Source organism: Trichosurus vulpecula, chromosome 2 (assembly GCF_011100635.1).
Source record: "Trichosurus vulpecula isolate mTriVul1 chromosome 2, mTriVul1.pri, whole genome shotgun sequence".
NCBI classification, from domain to species: Eukaryota; Metazoa; Chordata; class Mammalia; order Diprotodontia; family Phalangeridae; genus Trichosurus; species Trichosurus vulpecula.
This window is the reverse complement of record NC_050574.1, coordinates 398,443,891-398,459,907: the sequence shown is the minus strand read 5'-3', so window position 1 is coordinate 398,459,907 and position 16,017 is coordinate 398,443,891. Positions and strand designations below refer to the sequence as shown.

The 16,017-nt window shown below is 37.7% G+C and overlaps 1 protein-coding gene across 1 annotated transcript in view; it reads right to left on the bottom strand.

The window, feature by feature from the left end:
- Nucleotides 1-3,256: 3,256 nt before the first annotated feature.
- AKAP17A (A-kinase anchoring protein 17A) overlaps nt 3,257-16,017 on the bottom strand; it is a 28,749-nt gene continuing 15,988 nt past the window's right edge. The window contains exons 4-5 of the mRNA XM_036747189.1: nt 7,657-7,897; nt 3,257-5,191 (exon numbers count right to left, since the gene is read on the bottom strand). Of these exons, the coding sequence (XP_036603084.1) occupies nt 4,277-5,191; nt 7,657-7,897 (1,156 nt within the window). The 3' untranslated portion in view covers nt 3,257-4,276. The remainder of the gene's footprint in view (nt 5,192-7,656; nt 7,898-16,017) is intronic.

The following is a 16,017-nucleotide window of genomic DNA, read 5'->3' as shown; positions in this document are numbered from 1 at the left end:
CTTTTTTTCTTTTTTGTATTTGCATCCCTAGAATCTAACACATTGCTTCAGAGTAACATTTAATGCTTGTTGGTGGTGGATGAACTCAACATCCCCACCAAATGGCATACCCTACTTGCTGTTCCCCACTCAGCACTCTACAGACTACGACATCCATTCCTTGCATACCATCTGTTCCCCAAGCCAGGAATGCATTTCCTCCTCACCTCCACTTGTTAGAATTCATTCAAGGTTCATCTCAGACTTCCATCCCATTATGGAAAGCTTTCTGCATCTAACTTGTTATATAATTCGTATGTACATTCCCAACAGAATATAAACTCTTTGGAGAGGGGCACTTTGTCACTTAGTATAATGCCTCAGCACCCTCCCCCACACTCCCATGTGAGCTATCATTGTTTCAGGGAATTCTCAATGAAGGAACGTCCTCTAGAATGTGATTCAGCACCAACTTTATCAAGAGACTTTTTACAGAGAGGTTGTACAGTGACTTGCCCAAGACCACAGCCAAAATATTTTGTCAGAGGTAGGACCTGAATCCAGGTCGCCTTGATTCCAAGGTCAGTTCTCTAACCACTACATTGTGCCCTACCCGTGGTAGGTACTTAATATTGTTAAATTAGACATAGAATCGGAACAGAATAGAATTTCTTGGACAAGAATAAATTGGAAATCTTTTTGCCTTTATAAGAAGGCTTTATGGTTCTTACATTTTTTTTCCCATCAATTACTTAGTAAACCTTTTTTAATCCCCATCTTGTCTCAGTTGAAGGGAAGGACAGTTCAGCAAGAGTAATCTGGAACTTAGAGATTAAAAATTAACACACACACACACAACTGAAACAACACAGTTCAAGGCCTTGTTTCTTCTGGCACCTTACTGCCCTTCCTTCTCTCCTCTCCATGACTCGCTATGTATTTTAGCATGTCAGGTCCCAAGATATATAGGGGATGGAACAGCAGCTTAAGGACATATGAATTTTGCCATACCTGGACCAAAGATATATATAGAATGGACTAGCAGCTTAATGGCATTTCCACAATATTTTTCCTCCAGGGTTTGTTTCTGCAAATAGATTTCACACATTTTCATTAACCAACTCATAACTTACCTCGGTCAGCAGAGCCTTTCTGAAGGTATGTTATAGTCATGGTAATTGAGTAAGAGTGCCAATAAAAATCCAGAGCTTAGGTGCCAGAAACACTTGAGTTATATGTTAATCAGTTCCAAACTTTTCCAACAGGGCAGTCATAGTAATCAAATTAACAGCTCCTCCAGTCATAGCTGGTATGTAGGGACTTCAGATGCTAATCTAATAGGCAGATGAGGTGATTACATGATGGTTAGCCAGGACACCAGAAAAATATTTTATTACACCTCTTACCCAAGTTGAGAAATTTTACAAAAGGAGGGCACTGGCTACCAATACTGATGATTCAATCTTCTGCTCAGCCAGAAATTAAAACAGAATGGAGTAGGTCTGATGTACTTTAACTATGATATCAATCATCTTGGAAATGATTCTTTTTCCAGGACAAAATTATAAGGAGCCGGAGAAAAAAGGATAGATTTAAGCTAACCTCCCACTCTTCAGATATAGCAGGGAAGCTACTGAAGGATTCAGAGTAAAAATGAACCTTTGATATCTCCCCAAAACACAAGCTAGGTCACAGGGGTGGGGAACAATGTTCTGTGAAGTTTGGATTCAGTCAAAGGGCCACACTTGAGGACCTAGAGGGCCACATGTGGCCTTGAGGCTGCATGTTCCCCGCTCCTGATTGGAGATTGTCAACTGCTTCCTTCACTCCCATTTTCCCCCAATAGAATTAAAAATCACCTCAGAACTAACTTAAATCCCAATTTATTTCAAAAGTAGCAATACTTTAATAATGAAGTGACAGAATGCTAGATGAATAAGGGAGGTAAGAAAGTGAATTGAGGGACTTATTCTATTAAACAATCATAACACATAATCTGAGAGTTGAAGAGAACATTAAAAATCACCTACCTTAAAAAAATTCAACTAAACTTTATTGAAAAGGAAAGAAAGCCAATAAAGATGGAATGACCTGCCCAAGATCACACAGCTGGTTAGTGGCAGAGACGGAATTAAAAATCACATCTCCCATCTTCCAATTATCTGTTCTCTCCACTATACCAAATATCTAGTAAACAGCAGCAAAGTTAACTAAAATTTCTTTTTCTCTTTTTATACTCGTTTATTGCTGATGATTGTGGAATGACCAATAATGAAGTATCAAAAGAAAGAACCCAAAATCCTAGGAAACTAGATAATCTTTCTCTGCATAATCAAGGTGATAGGCTATCTCAGGCCTGGAAAAGTAAATAAGAATGACCTAGGATCCAGATTATAGTATCAATGCCCTCATTTCTTTACCCCATTTCTTCAATTTCACCTTGAGTTTCTTAATGTTATTTATTACTATAGTAACTTGTATGTGCCTCTTTTATGTTACCAGAAGGAATATATATTTGGTATAGCATGTTGGAACTTATTTAAAACTACTAACAGCTGAGACATATTGAAGGCCCCATCACTGGAATCCTTAGAATTATAATTTCTAAAGTAGTCAGATCCCCATTTGACACAGCAACACTACATATCCAAGTCTTACCTAGAATTATACTTATGAACAAATAGAACAGATTATAAAGTAAAGGTAAAATGGTCTATTCCATCTGCATTATGGAGTAAGCAGGTCACCTCTAATCTTCTTGTCTGGTCGATTTTCAACAGCCTGAATTTGGGTCATAACAGACACGTAAGCCCCACAATGGAAAGGATAGAATGATTTGATTAAATACAGACCAATGAAGCAATTCCTACTTCTAGTTTACAAGAGTTCATAAAGGAACCTGTATTACTCTACAACACATTTTAAGGCTATAAGAACCGTTAGTAAGTTTAATAAATGCTTTGTACTGACATTCTATTAATTGAATATCATAGGATTACTGTGAAGAAAGCACTTTGTAAAGTGCCACATATGATCTTATCACTGTTATTATTCTAGGAGGATCCATAAATTTATTTTATAATACTAAGTATGATGAACTGTAATGTCATCAGATGCATTAGTGAATATTAATAATCACTCATAATTTGAAATACTTTCAACACAATCTACAAACTCCAACTAATATGAAAATGAGATTTTTTAAAAATGTACTTGGCCTGCTCAAAGAATAAATAGAAATGCATTTTCATCATCTTTTAAGATATAAACACAGGAATTTCAGATCACTGGAAAAGGCTTTTATTTCACCATAAAAATGCAAACCGGAATAAACACAACCTTTTATAACCCAAAGGTTACAACTACTTTAAAGTATTCCTGAGCTTCATCTTGAGAAGCAGATTATTATAAAATTTAACAAGTTTGCAGCCTCGAATCTTTTTGAAACATTGCAAGTAAAAATAATTTAGCAAAACAGCTTCTTAAAAAAACCACGCACACACTAATTTGTACTAGAAACAAAAGCTTTTAACTAACTTTTTACTCTCAATTATTTTAATTTGTAAAAAGTCAATGTTTCAGAAGTAATGGAGCATCTCCAGACCACTTCGTCTCATACTCCCACTTACTGGAATCTTTAAAAAGTATAGTGCACTTGCATTTTCAATTTTAAAGGAATTCTACCTACATTTCATATATGGCTTACTATGCCATGATCATTTTGTTCCCACATCTTTCCACCACCATCTCCATGTTTTTAAATCAGTTAAATATAAAATGAAATCAAACCAGCAAGTTTTTTCTCTTTTAAATGTCCTGTAAGTTTTTGTGGTCGTTCCTAACATTTGGCAGCTTATCTCAAGTTCAATTAAATTTGCCCTTTTTCTGCAGTACATGTTGACTTCATTGAGCGCATAAAGAATTTTTAGTCAAGAATTTTGCATACATTTATGTAGTAGGCTGGAATTCTTAAACTGTCAGTCTATACATTTCTCCTGATTAAAAGAAGACTGGTGACATTAAAGCTATCAGATCAAAATATTTAAAAGGAAAAAGGAGAGCTAATGAAAAACAAATTGCCAACACAGTTGAAACTGAAGCACAAATAATTATGCAATCTTAAAAAAAGAAAATAAATTTCCAATGTAATTGCGTTTCCTTTCACAAAGGAGTTCACTTTACATTCACTAAGCAGAGACTCAGTTTTCTTAAGGTGGTCAAGAAGCCAAAAACTTCAGAACCTCTTGCTGGTCCTGGTCTATCCTCTAAGCGGGCCTTAAAAAGGCAGAGTCCTTTACTACCTGCTCCAAGTACTTCTGTGTTTGCTCAGGGACCGGGATCTCCCTCGTCGACTTCGCTTCCTACCCACACTTCTTCTATCCCGGCTTCTATCCCTTCTACTGTATCTGTCTCTGCTGTAGGACCTCCGCCGAGATCTATCAGGGCTTACACTTCTTCGGTGAGGACTATAATCTTTGTAAGAGTGTCTTCTATGAAGTCGTCTTTCTTTTCTTTGTCTTTCATCCTCTTTACTCGCATCCCTTCTATGCTTGCTCCTATCCCTTTTATGTCTCTCCTCAGTACTTCTGTCTCTGCTGGACCGACTTTTTCCCTTACTTGGCTCTCTATTACATTTGTCTTGTTCAGAAGACGAATCTTTTTTGGACATGTTCTGGTCACAATTAGATGTACCCTTTTGTTGTTGATTATTGGCAGGAATACAAGAGAGCACACCTGAACATTTTTTTTCTGTACAGCTTTCACTTGTAATACAGTTAAGTTTCTTACTTTCTTTGCACTGAGCTTCTTCACTTAAGTCTCCATTCACATTTTTGGAATTGAAATTAATATCCTGATTTGACAGCATTTCTCTTTGACAGATCTGAGTTGGCTGACCCATGAGGGAATGCAAGGAGGTAGAAGTAACACAGCTTGAAGACACTGACTGTATAATATCTATAACAGGTTGTAAGAGGGCAGAATGAGAGGCCACTGCTTCTTCCCTGTTCTGCTGTGTCTCATCTATTTTCTTGCTCAATAAAATATTTAACAGCCTCTCCCTTAGTTCCTTCTCCTTCCTCTGGAGTCCCAGAGCTCGCTCTTTTTCCTCCTCCACCCGTCTGAGTTCAGCCTCCTGAAGTCTTCTTCTCTCCTCCAGTTGTTGAAGGCGGATTTTTTCTTCTTTCTGTTCATGCTCTAGTAATTTTACTGCCTGAAAAAGATAAAGGGAAGGAAGAAATTAAACTAGAAGGCAAAAACTATTCTAGAACCTAGCGTTCAGAAGATATCTGTAGAGATGTATTTTGAAGAACAAAATGTATTCAATGGCCTGTAACTGATTTTAACAAATGTTGGCCCAGAGCATAATGCCATAAACAGAAATGATTATGTATCACCTGGCTTCTCCTGAGTTAATATTAGCACTACACTGACACCTAAAAGATTCCTTCTGTCCCTCCTGAAGTATTAGTGTTTTCAAACTATGAGAATACTATTTAACAATTACTTTTAGTAGTCTAAAAAAAGTAATTAGTTCTGTATCTAAATCTTCCCAAACTACGTACCACCATAGTAGGTCAAGGTTGTTATGTAATAAACATTCACCAGGATAAAAAAAAGTTTATAAAAGTGGGAATCTAATATTATAAAGGCACTGGAATACAAAGCTTTCTTCACTATCTCAGCTTCCTGAATTTAAATAAATTTTCTTTTCCTGAAAGGCATTTTTTATATCATTACAAAATGTACAATGGACTGAAACAAAGGAAGTGAAAATTTCCTAAATGTTAGAAAAGGTTGAAATGGAGGACAAGGAGAGGGTAAATCATCTTCATGTACAAAAATATTTAAGAAGATTTCTATAATTTACTCAGCCTAGTGTTTCATGCTAACAAGGATACAGGGACATAAGATGCAATCTAACAGGAAAGTCAAGGCATAATACAGATTAAAAGATATAAAAAGAGCTAGTCTATGCTCAGTAACACTGAGTACCAAAGGCTAAGACCAGCTAGGCAGCTCTCAGTGGACCGATCACTGGGCTTAGAGTCAGGAATACCTGAGTTCATAAACCAGCCTGTATGTGACCCTGGGCAAGTTAACTGGCCTTCTTTTGCATCTATTTCCTTATCTGTCAAACAGGAATAATGATAGCCTCTACCTTCCCATGTTGTTGTGAGGTCCTATTTGGAAAGCACTTAGCACAGTGCCTGGCACATAGTAGGCTAAAATTCTGGCTATTGTTCCATCCTCATCAACATTATTACTTGTAAGAATTTTGAAGCAGAAAAGCCTAGATGGGAAAGGAAAGGGCAAACATAAGCTGCTTAGGTCTCAAAAAAACCAGGCAGTGCACCACTGGGAAAAACAACAACAGATATTCTCCTCCCCACCTAAAGAATTTAACTAGCTTGATGTATATGGGAACTTTAAAAGTTCAAATAAACACATTCTAGGTAGTTTTAATATTCACGATTTTCTGTCTTTGACACTATATCTCAGCTGTAAAATATTGTCGAGAGAAGCTCAAACATTTGGCTTGAATTGCCTTTTGCACGAATCAGCTCCAATAAGACTGTTCAGGGTTTTTGTGTATAAAGCAGAGTCGATACCTAATGCTACTAAATGGCTGGTGGAAGGAGAAACTCCATGTGCATGTGCATGTGAGTGTGCATATGTGTATGTGTACTCGCACATGCATACCCGCTGGGGGGAGGGGTGGGAAGGATGGAGGTGAAGAGGGAGAAATGAAGAACAGCCAAAAAAAAAGAAAAACCCAGTAACAAAACAAAACAGAAATATATGTTAAGATAGTAGTAGTACTCTAGAATGAAGGAGATTGCAAATCCACAAATAAGCCAATATACTTTCTGTAAAAAGCCAGAAGAAATTACAATGGCAACTCACATTTATTTAGCACTTTAAATGTCTGTAAAGCATTTTACATATATGATCGTATGTGATCACAGCAATAACCTTAAGGCAGATACTATCACCCTCCTTTTACGTATTAAGACAACTGACTCAAAGAGGTTAACTTACCCAGTGTACCTAGCTGTGTGCTATTAAGTGGCAGAAGCATGATTTAAACCCAGAGCTTCTGGACTCTGCTCTATTCACTGTAATTATTCTCTTAGGCTGCTTTCAGCTGCAAGAGTCTAAAGTTTCTAATATCGAAAAATCACTCACTACTGTGAGTACCACCACCCATCTCCAAACTTATCTGGCAACAGAGCTAAATTCTATTAGCCAGGTCTTCCACCGCTGCTATGTATCATTGAGTACATGACTTTCGATTCCTTATCTGTAAAACCTACCCTCAGTGCTACTTTACTGTGTTAAAAAAAAATGCAAGCTTTATCAGCCAAAATATATTATCAATTAGATGAATACTGAGTGTTAAAATCCACAGAAACAGATTTGCTCATTTTTTTTTGTCATTTCCTTTTTACTAATGAGAATGAATCTATTCCAATGGCCTCTTATTCACAGCTGATTAGATTTGTTAATTTCCTTAAAATTATGGCTGAAGTAGCAGGAAAGAAAACAGAAAAGAAAATGCTGCTGTCCAGCTTTATCTCTGCATTACAGACAAACTGAAAAAAATATTAAAAACCAAAAGGGCAGTGGGTGAGAGTAGCACTGAATGCTGTCACAGAAAGGTCAACGTAACATTACCTTTGCTCTACTTAGCAGTTCTGCAATTAATCTTATTGACTGAAGATTTCTTTGAGCCAACAACAATTTTCTCTCCTCTAATTTTATCTTCTCTTGTAATTTTTTCTGCTCTTCTGCTTGTATCTTCTCTAGTTTTTTCTGATTTCGACGGACTTCACGGTCTTTTTGTTTTTGTTCTCTCTTACGTAGTTTCTCTTCTCGTTTTCTTTCTCTTTCCAACTCCTCTAATTCTTTCTGTTTTCTAAGTAAAATAAATCAAATGTTTCATTTAAAAAAAAATCAAAAGTATCCTACAATGTCAGATTGGTATTTCTTTCAAATCTATTTTCCCTTATTATATTATATACCATGGTATATTAAGCAATCACGAGATTTCAGTATCTGAAAACTGTCCATATGTTCACAAAATGCACCCTGCAATAGTAATATTACCCAGAGATAAGGTACATTTGGAGTATCAAGACTGAAATTCTATTATTCTTTTTCAAGGACAAAACTGCTGTATTACATACCCTCATTCAAAAATTGAGAACACTGACAAGTGTGACAAAGTACAGCACACTGTTTTAATTGCCATCATCCATTCCAGCCATGGCACTTTTATCTTTATTATCTGATGTCTTAAATCCTTTGCCATTACACACAAGGCCTAAGTCCTGAGCCTGTGGTGAAATATGGCAGTTAAAATAATATCAGTTTGCATGAATCCAAACTCCATTACCCACCATTCTCCAAAGGCAAAATGACAACTGAGTTTCTGTCTCAACTGGTTATGTTTGGTTCCCAACTAAACACACTGCACTAAAGTAATCCCCCCCCCAAAAAAACCCCCAATAATGACAAGAACAATAGTACAAGCTTTTCAGCGTAGCAATTAAGATCAGAAGTGTCAAATGCAAAATTCCCAAGTGTCTCAAACTAGATTGAAATATAATTAGGAAATATTTTAACAAAATAAATTTTTAAAAAACAGTAAATGGTAGATAATTTGTGTTTTTCTAAGTCAATATGGGGCACACAAGGATTTTCTATTTGAGTTTGATACAACTGATTAAGACTATTCCTTTTTCTACTGAATTTCAAACCAATGAGCTTAAGTATGATTCCTGAAGTGTTCACAGATGTGCTTACTCATACAATTTGTCGATAAGGAAGTAAACATGAAAACTTTTGACTGGAGCTACTGATTGTCCAAAAAAAAATTAGTCTCTCTGAATAAATATCAGAGAATCATGACTACATATGTATTATTCCATTAAATCACTAAAAAGGAGTAGTTCTGGAATATAAATATCTAAAAATAACAATTACTCTGGTACCAAGGAGAATTATTTGAAATATTTCTATAAGATGACATTTTTTAAATCCTGAGGTTTCATTATAGAGATTATTTGTTCACTTAAAGTCTCCCAAAACACTTAAATGTTACTTGGTAACCCTAATTACATTCAACAAATATTTATCAAGCACCTTCAATGACTTAAAGCACAATGCTAGACACCACAGGAGATGAGTAAAACATACCCTGATCTCAAAAAACCTTTCAATAGCACTTTTTAAAACATAAAACTTACAAAACACTTCCCTAAGTACTATATCTCATTTTATTCTTCATACCCCTGTGAGCTAGGTAAAAGCATAAATTATCCCCATCTGAGAAAAAAAGTAACAAAATGAGATGAAATCCTCATCCAAGTGCACATACATAAAGGGAAAAGAAAGGATTCAAAGCTAGGTCTTTTGACCACAAAGTCTGATGCTTTTTTCCATTTCAGGATATTGAATAACATGTCTGCAAATAATTACTTATAATACAAAATATGATAAATGTCATAAGAAAGTACTACGTGGGTTCCAAGAAAGCGAGCATATCCAGTTTGGCCAAAAGCTTAGGAAAATTAGGGCTAAGAATAAGGAAAATTTAGCTATGTAGATGAAAGCAAATACAAAATACCATCCTGAAGCCTTTGTACCCCTAAGCATTTTACAAATGAGATCTCAGAAAAACCAGCCTGATATCAGCCATCATTCTCCCTGTTCCATATTCTTATTAAGCATTAACTACCTAACTGTTAATTGTCAGCATTTCCAAAACTCTAGTCTAGAATTAACAAAGCTTGTCAAAACAAAGCAAGAGCTGACGAAGACAGGATTTACCATAAAGTAAAACTTACAAGAGACTTACACTGTGTTTTGGTAGGAAAAATAAATAAATAAAACAAATGGTGTTTAAGACCCATATCAACCAAGTATAAAACCTTTATATTAAAAAAAGTGGGCAGGTAGGTGGCACAGTGAATAAAGTGCCAGGCCTAAAGTCAGAAAGACTCATCCTCCTGAATTCTAATCTGGCCTCAGTCACTTACTAGCTATGTGACCCTGTTTGCCTCAGTTTACTCATCTGTAAAATGAGCTGGACGAGAAAATAGTAAACCCATTGTCAAGAAAACCCCAAATGGGGTCATGAAAAGTTAAACATGACTGAACAAACAACTAAACAACAACAAATAGTAAGACTACAGTGAATTCATTCATATTTGGAAAAACTTTTTTTTATAAAATCCAATTCATAAAACTAACAACTTGCATTATTCAGGTGTGAATTTATCTAGGCCTACTTATTTTGTTCTTCTTTCCTCCAAATGCTTTTTCCTCTAATCATGTCACCAGTCAGCTTCTTATGACAAAAAAAAGGCAGAGGAACGAGAAGCAACTTAAAATAATTAACCTCTCTGATGTCGTTTCCTTAGTCACACCACCACACTAAACTGTTAAGATGTTTTATGTTTAATTACAATAGTAACGATTCTCTTTTTACTATGATGTTTATGTATAATAGTTTTCAGATTAATAAATTTTAAATAAAGGAAATATATGCTTTGAATTAGTGATACAGATTTTCCCTATAATTCAAGAATAGACATGGCATTCAGTATTGGTTTACAGAATTCCTGGTCCTGACATAGTACAAATTCTTATCCTGGGAACAACTAAAATTTCAAACAATGTACTGTAGATATTATAGCCTAAAGTAATATACTAAAATAATGAGGCATCTGGTGGCATAGTGGACAGAGCACTCTGCAGGGAACCCAAAGTCCTGAGTTCAAATGTGGACCCAGACCCTTATTACTGTGTGACCTTGAACAAGTCTGCCTGCCTCAGTCTCCTCAACTGTAAAATGATAAGCATTTGCAGGGTTGTGAGGATCAAATGAGATATTTGTAAAATATTAGCACAGTCCTTGGCACATATCTAGAGCTTTAGAAATTGCTTATTCCCTTCTCCTTTTTAGAAAAGCTGTTGCTTTTATTATTAGCAGTTTCATTCTCAAATGTCCTTATCTTGTAGAAATGGAGAAGTCAGACTTCTACAAATATAATAGTAATGTATCTCAAACTTTGAAGGATACTTGATACAGGATACCTCCTTTTATTGCACTTCACTTAACTGTGCTTTGCACATACTGCTTTTTTTCTTTTAAACAAACTGAAGGTTTGTGGCAAGCCTTTCACAACCAAATCTATCAGGGCCATTTTTCCAACATGTGCTCACATCGTGTCTCTGTGTCATCTTTTGGTAATTCTAACATCTCTAACTTTTATATTGTTATTTTATCTCTTATGATCTGTTACTAATCTAATTGTTTTGGGGGCCCCATGAATTGCACCCATAAAAGACAGCAAAAAATAAATGTTGTATGTGTTCTAACTGCTTCACTGACCAACTGTTCCCCCATCTTTATCCCTCTCCTTGGCCTCCCTAAGACACAACAATATTGAGGAATATTACATAAACTCAGTGGAGAAAGCAGTGGTGGGGTTTGAGAGGATTGACTCAAATTTGAAAAAAAGTTCTACTGTGGGGAAAATGCTTTCAAATAGCATCACATGCTACAGAGAAATCTTTCACAAAAGGGAGAGTCAATTCATGCAGCAAACTTCATTGCTGTCTCATTTTAAGAAACTTCCACAGCCACCCCAAGCTTCAGCAACCACCACGGATCAGTCAGCAGCCATCAACAAGAAGGCAGGACCCTCCACCAGCAAAAAGATTACAACTCGCTCAAGGCTCAGGTGATGGTTAGCATATTTTAACGATAAAGTATTATTAATTAAGGTATGTACGTTGCCTTTTTTTTTTAGATACAATACTGTTTCACACTCAATAGACTACAGTATAGTGTGTGAACATAACTTTTATATGCTCCTAAAGTCACGTGATTTGAGTCATCGTGATAGTCATTTTATTGTGGTAGCCTGGAACTGAAGCCACAATATCTCCAAAGTATGCCTGTACACATATGCACTTACCATCATGACAGTGGGGTTGGGCCTCATCTTTTCTCTCTTCCCCAACACAAGATTCTGCTTACGATGCACTTAACAAATGTTAAGATGAACTAAATCAGTTCACGGACTGGTTGAAAATACTGGTTAACTGACTCTATAGAGATCAGTATTTAGGGGAAATATCACTGATACTATCCCATACCCTACATAGCTAATAATTTGTTTTGGCTTAAAAGGACTCTCCTTTTAAAACTCAGCTCTACTTTACACTGATTCTTTTCTATCTGACATGAGGCTCCTATCTAGCAGTGAGTGAGGAACAAGAAAAGAGCTGAGCAGTGGAAATAAAGAGGGTGGATAACCACACCGTCATAGTACAGTTTCATTTTGGAATATGAAATATACACCATGTAAATGTACTTAGAGAGAGACGAAGTCAAGATAGCAGGGAAAAGGCAGGAACTCACCTAAGTTTCTCCCAAAATCCCTCCAAACAACTTTAAATAATGCCTCAAAAGTTCTAGAGCAGCAGTACCCACGAAAGGACAAGTGAAATAATTTTCCAGCCGAAGACAACTTAGAAGGTCAGCAGGAAAGGTGTGTTGCACCAAGGTGAGAATGGAGTGCAGTCCAACACAGACCAAGCCCCAGCAAACCAGCTGAAGGCCTTAGAGGTGACTAAATCAGTGACATCAATGGCAGTTTCTAGACCTCTTAGACCACAAACGGTAAGTAGGTCAAACAACAGGTCAGAAGGAGATTACGGGGTCTCTTTGCTGGCACCAGGGGCAGGCCTCTGCTGCATCACCTATAGCTGAATCCTGGGTTGCAGTCCTGGGTCTCAGTCACAGGCAAGGAACAGAACTAGCACACCAAGAGCTTACAGCCTCAGTGGAGCTAGGACCCTGGTCACAGTTCCAGTGTTGAAAAGAGCACTTGTGAAATCCTTCATGAAAGGAAGAATCAATCAATGCGGCAAACATCATGGTGGTTTCATTTTAAGAAATTGCCACACCCATTCCAACCTTCAGCAACTACCACTGCACAGTAAAGGAGGATAGTAAATACATGTCTCCCTAGATCATACCACTTTGGAAGAACCAAAAACTTACAGGTCCCACAATTACCTCTGAAAACAGCTGCACAAAAAACCTGAAGCTTGGGACAGTGTCCCCTCCACTCTGGAAGTAGAGCCCTACTTTAGCAGAGATAAAAGGCAAGAAACAGTGGACAGAGCCAAGATGGAGGCTGGAAAGCAGGGACTTGCATGAGCACCCCACCAAGTCCCTCCAAAAACCTATAAAAAATGGCTCTGAACAAACTCTAGAACTGCAGAACCCACAGAATAGCAGAGGGAAACAGGACTCCAGCCCCAGACAGCCTGGATGGTCGCTGAGTGAGGTCTATCGTGCACGAAGCTGGGAGAGGAGGGGAGCGGAGCCCAGCACGGGCGGCAGCAGGACCAACCAGATCGGTAGCTGGGGAGAACAGGCCCTAGCACCCTGAATCAGCGAGCTGTGGCAGTTACCAGACTTCTCAACCCACAAACACCAAAGACAACAGAGAAGGTCAGTGGGAAAAACTGCGGGGGACAGAGTTTGTGGTTTGGCCAACGCCCCAGGGGCAGTGGGGATGGTTCAGCTACAGAACTACAGCTGCAGTTACTTCCAGCCGGAGGCCCACCTGGTGGGAGGAATTAAGTGGCGGATCAGAGCAGGAGTGCAGAGCCTGCTTAAGATTTGCATCAGGTCCCAGTTGGCGGTTCTTGGGGAAGAAGGATTGCTGCTGTGGCAGAGCTGCCTGCATAGAAACAGCTCTGAAAACAACAGCGCAACCCCTCAAGCTTGGAACAAAGTACTCTCTACTCTACAAGCAGTCATACCCCCACAAAAAACTCAAGGGTCAAGTAAGTTGGCTGGGAACATGGCCAGGCAACAAAAACAGACTCAGATTCAGTCTCAGACTTTGAAATCTTTCTTTGGTGACAAAGAAGACCAAAACATACAGCAAGAAGAAGTCAACAAAGTCAAAGAGCCTACATCAAACGCCACCAAGAAAAACATGAACTGGTCTCAGGCCATGGAAGAGCTCAAAAAGGATTTGGAAAAGCAAGTTAGAGAAGTAGAGGAAAAATTGGGAAGAGAAATGAGAAGGATATGAGAAAACCAGGAAAAACAAGTCAATGACTTGCTAAAGGAGACCCAAAAACATACAGAAAAAAATACCAAAGAAAATAACACCTTAAAAAATAGACTAACTCAAATGGCAAAAGAGCTCCAAAAAGCCAATGAGGAGAAGAATGCCTTGAAAGGCAGAATTAGCCAAATGGAAAAGGAGGTCCAAAAGACCACTGAAGAAAACACTACCTTAAAAATTAGACTGCAGCAAGTGGAAGCTAGTGACTTGATGAGGAATCAAGATATTATAAAACAGAACCAAAGGAATAAAAAAGTGGAAGACAATGTGAAATATCTCATGGGAAAAACCACTGACCTGGAAAATAGATCCAGGAGAGAGAATTTAAAAATTATTAGACTATCTGAAAGCCATGATCAAAAAAAGAGCCTAGATATCATCTTTCAAGAAATTATCAAGGAGCACTGCCCTGATATTCTAGAGCCACAGGGCAAAATAGAAATTGAAAGAATCCACTGATCGCCTCCTCAAAATGCCAAAAAGAAAACTCCTAGGAATATTGTCGCCAAATTCCAGAGCTCCCAGATCAAGGAGAAAATACTGCAAGTAGCCAGAAAGAAACAATTTGAGTACTGTGGAAACACAATCAGAATAACCCAAGATCTGGCAGCTTCTACATTAAGAGATTGAAGGGCTTGGAATATGATATTCCGGAGGTCAATGGAGCTAGGATTAAAACCAAGAATCACCTACCCAGCAAAATTGAGTATCATGCTCCAAGGCAAAATATGGACTTTCAATAAAATGGAGGACTTTCAAGCTTTCTCAGTGAAAAGACCAGAGCTGAATAGAAAATCTGACTTTCAAACACAAGAATCAAGAGAAGCATGAAAAGGTAAACAAGAAGAAGAAATCACAAGGGACTTACTAAAGTTGAACTGTTTTGTTTACATTCCTACTTGGAAAGATGATGTGTATGATTCATGAGACCTCAGTATTAGGGTAGCTGAAGGGATATGCATATATATCTGTATGTGTATGTATATATGTGGGTGTATGTGTGTCTGTATGTGTGTGTGTGTATGTATATATATACATGTATATATATATGTATATATATATATATATAGAGAGAGAGAGAGAGAGAGAGGGGGGGGGGCACAGGGTGAGTTGAAGATGAAGGGATGATATCTAAAAGAAATAAAATCAAATTAAGGGATGAGAGAGGAATATATTGAGAGAGGGAGAAAGGGAGAGAAAGAATGGGGTAAATTATCTCACATAAAAGTGGCAAGAAAAAACAGTTCTGTAGGAAGAGAAGAGGAGGCAGGTGAGGGGGAATGAGTGAATCTTGCTCTCACTGGATCTGACCTGAGGAGGGAATACCATACACACTCAATTGGGTATCTTACCCCACAGGAAAGAAGGAGGAAGAAGATAAAAAAGGGGGGATGATAGAAGGGAGGGCAGATGGAGGAGGAGGTAATCAAAAACAAACACTTTCAAAAAGGGACAGGGTCAAGGGAGAAAATTCAATAAAGGGGGATAGGTTAGGAAGGAGCAAAATATAGTTAGTCTTTCACAACATGACTATTGTGGAAGGGTTTTACATAATGATACGCATGTGGCCTATGTTGAATTGCTTGACTTCTTAGGGAGGGTGGGTGGGAAGGGAAGAGAGGAGAGAATTTGGAACTCAAAGTTTTAAAAACAGATATTCAAAAACAAAAAAAAAAAAAGTTTTTGCATGCAACTAGGAAATAAGATACACAGGCAATGGGGCGTAGAAATTTATCTTGCCCTACAAGAAAAGAAGGGAAAAGGGGATGGGAGTAGAGTGGGGTGACAGAAGGGAGGGCTGACTGAGGAATGGGACAATCAAAATATATGCCATCTTGGAGGGGGCGGGAGGGTAGAAATGGGGAGAAAACTC